At 30.2% G+C, this 10194-nt stretch overlaps 1 protein-coding gene across 1 annotated transcript; it reads left to right on the forward strand.

The window, feature by feature from the left end:
* Window positions 1-5134: 5134 nt before the first annotated feature.
* Window positions 5135-9617, forward strand: LOC114368049. Its single transcript, XM_028325387.1, has 2 exons — window positions 5135-5646; window positions 7877-9617. The coding sequence occupies exons 1-2, from the start codon at window positions 5512-5514 to the stop codon at window positions 9269-9271; spliced, it is 1530 nt and encodes a 509-aa protein (XP_028181188.1). The 5' UTR covers window positions 5135-5511; the 3' UTR covers window positions 9272-9617.
* The last annotated feature ends 577 nt before the right edge of the window (window positions 9618-10194 follow it).

The following is a 10194-nucleotide window of genomic DNA, read 5'->3' on the forward strand; positions in this document are numbered from 1 at the left end:
TCTGTTTAGCTACCTGTCCAAATATTAAAATCTGCATTAATAGTCAAATTGTAATTAATAAAAAGTTGTGCAGAAATTAAAATCTATATTATTATTATTATTATTATTATTATTATTATTATTATTATTATTATTATTATTTCTTCCACGACTCCAGAACTTTAAATTGCCATAAATTTGCATCTTTGAACGTTTTGCATAAATGGTAATTTGGCAACTTTAAGTTAAAAGGAATATATTGCCATTTCACAAACATGAAACATGTTAGTGTTGGTAGGTTGCTTTGTACAAACACTTAGACATGCAAATGAATCATCTTTAAATTTTAAATTTTGATTCTTTTATTTGTCTTCAACAGTAATAATACAATGCCTGTGCTTAAAAGAATACAACACAAATGTTGTGACAAGAGAGAAACAAATCTAAATATTTATCTCTAATTAGTAAACTGACCTTTTTTGTCTATTCTTTGAAAAGATTGTATAATTTCAAGTATGGATTAATATATGTGTAACATTTTTTCTGATGATTGCATTTAATTATTTTTTATGTTACAGGTGTAAAATATTTACTAACTGTAATAATGATTAATTTCTATTAAAAAAACCTAGTTGATTATTTTTTTTCTATCATATTTTTTCATCCATAAAATAACATAATACTTTACTTTGAAGGCATCCGAATTCAATTTCATATTACATCCATTTCGAAAATTTCCTTCAATTAATGGTGTGTTAGTCTATGAGAGAAATAGAGAAAGTACTATTTATATACCACATTGATCCCACTTTCACACCATATTCTTTGATTTAATCATTGGAAAAAGTAATTCTAAAAAGATATATACTATCAGCTAAATTAATTCTTAAATAATTAAAAATATACTTGAAATATATATATATATATATATATATATATAATTTATCAAATTGACCCTAATGTCAAAAATTTAAAGCAAAGCAAAGAAATATATATATATATATATATATATATATATATATATATTTGAGAATTAATTTAAACAATAAAATACATCCAATTTACATTATTTAAAACTTAATACAACCAACATTATATTTTACAAAAGTTTAATTTCACAACGTTTTTTCCTTCACAAACTTGGCAGTTATTAGATCATGACTGTCTGACTGAGTCAGATGCAGGTCAACAGATAATCGGAACACTTAGTCTACTGAATCAGTGGTCCTGATTCTCCTGATCAGAAAAGTTCCACCGGAAGCATGTGGTCCTGGCCACACAATGACCGTCACAAGTGTCACGTGAATGCTCAGAAAATAAAAAAGCAACAACAACATAACAACAAGAACAACCGAGTGCAGTGCAGTGAATCACGAGTATCTCACACCACCCTTAGTAGCCGCATCATTTCGTGCCTTTTTCACTGAGTGGCACAAAAGGGTAATTTCCACTCAAAGGAAAAGGTTAGTTCTGTAAATTCAAACCCACATTCACGTTTCACAGGCTGCGCTGTCATCATTATTATTTTATTTTTTATCCCTAACTTGCTACTACTAGATCTTAATTATTTAGAAATCTTAGTTGCATGAAACGTATCATATAATAGTTAGATAGTTATTAATATTTAGTACTAAAACCTAGCTTTTTCATAAATCTCCTCATTTCAACTTCCACTTGCAGCGGACATTCATTTTTTTTATTTTTTTATTTTGTGCTAACTAAGATCCAATTAATTAATTAATAGAATATTATAGCCACGTGAAGATGTGAAACCACAAGTGGCTTAAACCTAAACAAAGGATTTTTTTTTTCTCTGTAGCTTCCAGTCATCCTTTGTTATCAAAATTTCAAAGTTTGAGTAAGCAATCCATTTCCATTAATAGATATATAAATATAAAAGAGAATATTTCTTGTTAATGAGTTGGCAAGAGTAAATTACAAATAAATGGAATTGTTAAAGGTTAGTGAAAGATTGAGATATTCAAACCAATTTGAGTATGCCCTACATCCTATGTTAACTTGTTTCGTGACATATGAAGAAAAATTTAATATTTTAAGTACTTGGAAGACATTAAAACAAAAATACTAAAATACTAATAAGTTGAGGGGCTGAAACTTGAAAAACAATTTTTTCTCTGATGGATAAAAAAATCTAAAAAATTTAAAGTGTAAGGTGAAAGGAAATATTTTTGTATTAAAATACTTCATTGAGTAAATTTTATAGTTTGGCATATATTCACTTGTTTTTCGGTTTAATTTCCTTGTGTTTACTATTGTTTTGATTTTTTTAGAGTGGTTAAATTTCCTTATGTTTACTATTGTTTTGATAGACACTGCATACATCTTTTGCAATATGAATTCTTTATTTTTATTTGATATAAACGAATATAATTAATAATATATTGCTATAATTATTTAAAAATAGATTTAATTACTCATTTTGGTTTCTATAGTTTCATGATTGGTACCTTTTTAGTCCCTATAATTTAAAAGTATTTTTTTTAGTTTTTATAGTTTATATTTTAATTCTCTTTTAGTTTCTATAATATGAAAGTGATTTTTTAGTCTTTATAATTTATATTTTAATTTTCTTTTAATTCCTATAATTTGAAAGTTATCTTTTTAGTCCTTATACTTTATATTTTAATTCCCTTTAGTCCTTATCATCAAAATATGAATAATATTATCAATTACAATTAACTATAAAAATATTAACAAATAATTCGTAACTAATTTATTACAAGATAATTTGTAACACAAAATAATTGATAATTTATAACTAATTTGTAACTAATTATATATATATATATATATATATATATATATATATATATATATATATTTGTAACACAAATAATTCGTAACTAATTTATTACAAGATAATTTGTAACACAAAATAATTGATAATTTATAACTAATTTGTAACTAATTATATATATATATATATATATATATATATATATATATATATATATATTTGTAGTAAGGATTAAAAAATAATTAAAATATAAATTATAAGAACAAAAAATACCACTTTTAAACTATAAAGACTAAAAAAAATTAAAATACAAATTATAAGGATTAAAAAACTACTTTTAAATTATAAGGACTAAAAAAGAATTAAATATAAACTATAAAAATTAAAAAAATTACTTTCAAATTACAAGAAATAAAAATATATAAATCGTAAAATTATAGGTACTAAAAGAATAATTTAACCTTAATTATCATGTGAAAATTTATGAATGTTTAAAATCTTTGATATTGTGAGAAAAAAATGAATAATATGATAGATAGTGATGTGAATTTTTTTTTTTAAAGTTCATTACATATTTTCGGACTCAATGTTTAAATAACTAGTTCTTCCTTATTTATGAAACTTTGTTCATTCACTTTTTATTGATGCATATTAGCCCTCAATCTATATGGTTATCTACGAATAATCGCTTTTAATTAATGTTATCTTTTCAAAGATAGGACAAGATGATAACTGGTCATGCATACGTATGAACAACTTATCATTGCAATGGCTATCTTCCATGAAAAAAAAGCAATGCTATATCTATCCTACAGTTTATAATTTTGTACAGGAAAATGATGTTAATAATGGACACTCTAGCCATGTGTTTACATCCTTAGAAAAAGCAGAAAAAAGATAAAATTGACAAGTGATGCAACGAAAATAAAGAGAAAAAGATAATTTTTTTTAAAATATGCCTTCTCTAACCTACGAATAACTTTTATATCAAGATCTCTCTAAATTTAGTGATAGTAAAAAAAAGAATTAATATCAATTTAGCGCATATTTCAATCAAATTTTATATATAACATAATTTTTTTCAATTTATATAACATAACATTATATGTCATTTTATTATTAATATATTTTTTCCTGATTTTTATGCAGTTATATAAAATGAAAGAGATCAAAATAATGTAACAAATATTAAAGTATTAGATACAGTTTTATTAAACTTTGATAAATACAACTGTGATTTGTCTTGCGTAAAATTCTCATCAGTTTTAATCTATATTTCTTTTTCCACAAACATCCTTCGAAGCCAATCCATTATATATACTACAAACGTATGACGTATGCAATCAAATAAAGTATTCTGAAATAAAGTATTCTAAGATAATAAAAAGCTTTCCTGTCTGTATTACGTAATACATCAAATAAAATATTTGAATTATATTAAAATCTTACACGTCAAAATATTAAAAAGAATGCTACTTATAAATATGGTTAATACCTTAAAAAATGGTTAATAAATAAGTATAAAAGAACATTTATTAAAACCATCAATCCTTAAACAAATATTCATATTTCAAAAAAAATTAGTCTTTGATGAAACAAACTCAAGATATTCTCGTGAACACCAAAAAACTTAAGAAATTCTTACCTTTTACAAAAAAGAATATTATAATTTCCGACGTTATAATTTTTACTTAAATATATTTTTTATTCATGTCATTTTGTACTTTTTCACTGTAATTCATTTTTTTTCTTTTTAATCTAATATAAGATGTGTTTGTTTTATTTTTTTCATTTATAAAGTGTTTTAGATATTTTTTTTACTGTTTTAAGTATTTTTGTATTATTCAAAGAATTATCTAAAATATTTTATGAAAAAATAAAATAAGCATATTTTACAAAAGACTAAAATATAAAAATTATAAAACAAAAATGAAAAAAAATTAAATTATAGAAAAAGAATATTTAAATTTATATTTTTATACAAGTGTGACATTAAAATTTAATATTTTACCGTGATTCATATTATCAAATTTCTTCATCATTAACCTCTCACTCTAATTTCTCACATTTTTTAAATCAAATATATTTTTAAAAATAATTTTATTTAAATCAGATATACTTATTATGAATAATTTTTTTAAAAAAAATATTTAATACAACAAGTTATTGTATCTTAGTTTTAAATCCAGACTTCTAATCGAAACTTTTTGATTAAATTAAAACATTTCATTATAAATTAATCCATATTCTCTCCCAAAAGGAAATAATAATAGTAATAATAATTAGTAGAGTGGGGTCCAATAAGGTATGAGGTGACATGGCAATAGTTTGGTGCAAAAATGGAGGTATCCGGAGGATATAGACTGCAGGGAAAGTGAACCAAGACACAAACATAACAACATAAGAAGAGAGAGAAAGAGAAAACAGAGAAAAAGAATGAATGAATAAAATAATCATTCACTCTGTTTCTATTCTTCTTTCTACCATAGCATAACTATGATATGAACACCATATAATAATTAACAACAATAATTTAATAATACTCTCTTCATTGTAAATTCCATCTTCACTTCACTTCTCTTCTCTGTTCTGTGGAGTATTTAATCATTTCGTAACAACATACTTTTCTTTTCATTCTCTCAAATTTTTTTTTTTTTTTGCTTTTCGTTTGTTTTCTTTGGTTTTTAATTCTCCGTTTTCCAAATCCATGATTGCTTCTTGCTGCCGAGAAACCGTTCCGCCGCCGTCCATTCCCGATCTCCGGTAACCGGAAAATGATCCCTTTCGCGCATCCGAATCCCGGCATGGCAAGCCGCAACAACTACAACCGCGCCACCGCCGAGACGGTTTTCGCCGCCGCCAACGCCATCGTCGCCGCCGAATCCAGAGTCCAACCCACCGACGCGCCGGTGAGATTCTCTCTCTCCTCCTTTTCTCTCTCTAAAAAGTTCCTGTTGTTTCTGTGTCTGTGTACGTGCGCCTGATTCCTCGCTCTTTTTTTTTTTGCTTTTTGATTTTCGGAATTCGATGCCGTGTTTGGTTACCGAGAAAAGAAAACAACGTGCGAAAGTGGGAAAAAAAAGGATCTTGTGTTCTGTGTTTTGTGTTTTTATGTTTCTCTCTTTTTTGTTTTTTTTTGGTTGATTTTTTTTTTTTAATTTTCATGATGGTGAAGGTCTGGTCTAGTCTTCTATTATTTGACTCTATGGTTGTGGCGTTGAAAGGTTTGAAATTGTGAATCGCTTTTTTCTTTTTCTCTTTTCGTTTTGTGTTGAACATCTCAAACTGTTTCGTCTGTGGCTTTAAAAAGTGTAAAAAGAAGGGAACTTTGGAGTGTGGATCCTGGGGTGTCTCCCTTTTTTTTTATTTTTTTATTTATGAGTTTATGTTGCATAATTAATCAGAGACAAGGGTTTGCAAGTAACGAAGCACAAACAGCCTTGAATTTTTATTTGTAGTTTACTTGTTTGTATAATTTTTCATGTTTTTTGCCTTCTGTGTGCTTTGATTGATTTACCTACCTGTCAAGAAGCCCAAGCAGCATTGAATTTTCATTCTTTTTTATAGAATTTTCATGTTTTCTGCCTTCTGTGTGTGCTTTGATTGATTTAACTATATATTAGAGCTTTTTAATCTGCAGTTTGGTGTTCTGCAATTCGAGTTATAATGTCCTCTCTATTGTGCATGGTTAAGAGAGAAACAATCTTTTGGGAGAAAGTTGAGTTAACAACTTGACATGATTGATGATTTCATAAACTTTCTTTCCTTACAAATGATGAAAATTTTTGGATTAAATTGAGAGCATTGTGTTCTGATTTGTGGCTTGTTATGTGGTTCTAATTCTATAATGCGAATTAAAACTGATGATTATATAATCATGGGGACTGACTTCAGTTATCTACACGTGCGGTCCGCAATCCGACAAACTGCTGTTTTATTTTTCATGTTGCAGACCTTTGATTGTGCTTTTAATAAGCCCTCCAGGTTTTATTATAGCTAGGTGCTTCCGGCCGGTTACTCAAACTTACGTTTCAAAAACATATCAATTCAGTTAATGTGTGAGAATTTAGTCAATGTCTGAAATTGGGGGCGCCGTAAAACAAACTTGTCCTGCCAGGTAGTGACAATGGAATTTAGTTCTGATTGATTGCTATTTTCGAATAGGATGTATTTGAAAATAGATTGCGGCGGTAATGATTGTTCTGTCAATGCATTTGGATGATATTGGTGGTTTTTCTCCTTCTGTTAAAGGAATGAAGTCATGCTTTTTGTGTCGCTATTCGGCAATGATTGTTCTGTCAATGTGATTGGGTGATATTGGTGGTTTTTCTCCTTCTGTTAAAGGAATGAAATCATGCTTTTTGTGTCGCTATTCGGCAATGATTGTTCTGTCAATGTGATTGGCTGATATTGGCGGTTTTTATCCTTCTGTTGAATGAATGAAGTCATGCTTTTCGTGTCAGCTATTCGAATTCTTTACATGTCTACTAAAGATGTTTGTTCATGCGATTCTTCCATGTTCTATAAAAAAGTTATGCATTCATTTGAAATTTAAATGTTTGTTGATTCTTTTGATTTGATTGCTAACATATATTTTTCATATCTTTGATGTAATTAGCTATGTCAAACAGTTTACAGACATAGAAAACTTAGAACTTTCTTCTTCCTTGCTTTGCAATGGGTAGGCTGATGAATCAGTCTATATGCTTTAGTAGCACCCTGTCCTCATTAGTCACTAATGGAAATTGAAGACTGCTGCAAAAGATTTTTTTGAAGAAAGTCAATGTGTGTGTATGTTGATTAGCTATCAGAAATTAGATGTGCTTACTATCAAACTAATTCTAATGGATATTCCATATCTGTGTAATATCTTTTGTTTTGGCCAAACCACTCTTTTGTCCCTAAATATTGAACCATGTGTAACTTAAACCTGAGAATTGGATAGTGTGTAACAAAATTGCCAAAATGATAATAGTCACAGATCAAGATATTTGGTGCTTATTTTAGAGAAATTAAGCACTTTTTGGTATATTGTAAAATTTCTCTTTCTCTGTAAATGGATTGATATTGCTAGTGACCGAGTAATGTTTTGATTCTATTCCAACTTCTGATGTACAATTTTCTCTTCACTAACTGCAGAAAAAACGTTGGGGAGGCTGCTGGAGCCAATATTGGTGTTTTGGATCTTGTAAGAGCAGTAAAAGCAGCAAGCGAATTGGCCATGCTGTCCTTGTTCCAGAACCTGCTGCTCCAACAGGTCCAGCAGCTGCTGCTGCTGCACCAAATCCTTCAGCCGCCATTGTAATGCCGTTCATTGCCCCTCCATCTTCTCCTGCATCTTTTCTTCAATCTGATCCACCATCTGGTATTCAATCACCGCCTGGATTACTTTCACTCTCTGCTCTTGCGGCCAATGCTTACTCTTCTGGTGGTCCTGCATCCATGTTCACCATTGGTCCATATGCCTATGAGACCCAGTTAGTTTCTCCACCTGTATTTTCAGCCTTCACAACTGAACCGTCCACTGCTCCTTATACTCCCCCACCAGAATCTGTGCAGCAAACGACACCTTCATCCCCTGACGTTCCATTTGCTCAGTTGTTGGCATCTTCACTGGACCGGGCTCGTAAAAGTAATGGGAATCATAAGTTTCCATTATACAATTATGAATTTCATCCTTATCAACAATATCCTGGAAGCCCAGGTGGCCAGCTCATATCACCGGGATCAGCATTTTCAACTTCTGGTACTTCAACCCCATTCCCTGATAGACCCCCTACTCTTGAATTCCCCTTTCCCAAAGGGGAAACACCAAGGATCTTGGGTTTTGAACACTTCTCCACTCGAAGATGGGGTTCAAGACTAGGATCTGGGTCGTTGACGCCAGACGGTGCATGGCAAGGTTCAAGACTAGGCTCGGGATCGTTGACTCCTGATGGTATTGGGCTTGCTTCACGATTAGGCTCTGGGTGTGTGACACCTGATGGTCTGGGGCTGGAATCCAGGTTAGGTTCTGGCTGTTTGACACCTGACAGTGCTGGGCCAATCAATCAAAACAACATCTCTGTGCAAAACCAGATATCTAAGGAAGCAACTCTTGCAGATACGGACAATGGACATTCAAGTAATGCAACATTGATTGATCACAGAGTTTCATTTGAATTAACCGGGGAAGATGTTGCCCGCTGTCTTGCTAATAAAACCGGGGTATTGCTTCGAAACATGTCAGGGTCTTCACAAGGTATACTTTCCAAAGACCCTGTTGACAGAGAAAGGGTGCAAAAAGACACTGATACATGTACAGAGAAAACCGATGATAAGCCTGACAATTCTGTAGGAGGAGAGCAATGCCTTCACAAGCAAAATTCTGTAAATTCTTCCAAAGAATTCAATTTTGACAACCGGAAAGGTGATGTTTCTGTTACTGCTGGCAGTGGCTCTGAGTGGTGGACTAACAGGAAGGTTGCTGGGAAGGAAGGTAGATCAGCCAACAGTTGGGCTTTCTTCCCAATGTTACAGTCAGAAATGAACTGAGGTTTTAGTTTATCGCAACATGACTTAACCTGTATGGTATAAAAGCATAAAGGATTTTCAGAACCTTTAGTATACTGAATTGTATATTTGAAGACCTTATCTTGAATGCTGTTCATCATATACCTTTGAGGGGAAATTGTAGTAAATGGATGATTAAGACTCGGATGAACCAACAGTTGTTATATTCCTTTAGGACCTAAAGTAGAATGCAAGGGGAGCATAGTGGTAGTAGGTAGGGACCAATAGTTGGTTATATTATATTTATATAATTATGTGAAACATTACTTCTTGCATTTCATCCTTTCAAATATACAGAAATAGCAAAGTATAGGTATTTCGTGTTGTGGATTATTGTATCCTTTCATATGCAATAATGAAAAAAAATATTATATTATTTATCCTTTTTAGTATTATTATTCGAGAAACTAGTGAGTAGTGATACTCTTTCTGACACTCTTCCTCAAAGACTTTCTTTATGATTGGTTAAAATTTATTAGAAATCATCAATTTTGGTAGATTTTATTTCTCATCTAAAATAAAACAAAATCTATGATTTTCAATAAATTTTAATTAATTATAAAATAAGTCTCAGAAAGAATATCAAAGAGAATGTTACTAGGATTTCTCTTATTATTATTATTATTATTATTTGGGTGCAATTATTATTATTATTATTATTATTTGGGTGCAATTGGATTTATAGAAAACCATTTTGATGGAATCTCTTCTCTTAGTTACATGCCTCTGCAATTGTTGCAAAGGTGGGGTAGTTTCAAAAATACATGTGGTGTACATCGTTGGGTTCCCAATACAGCTATGTTTCTACATGTTTACCTGTATTTGTGCCTTTTAATTAATGCAATGCTTCAATGGCGGAGCTACACTTCAGCTACCACAAACTTGGTACTCATCTGCCACTAACT

Source organism: Glycine soja, chromosome 9, assembly GCF_004193775.1.
Source record: "Glycine soja cultivar W05 chromosome 9, ASM419377v2, whole genome shotgun sequence".
Classification (NCBI taxonomy): Eukaryota; Viridiplantae; Streptophyta; class Magnoliopsida; order Fabales; family Fabaceae; genus Glycine; species Glycine soja.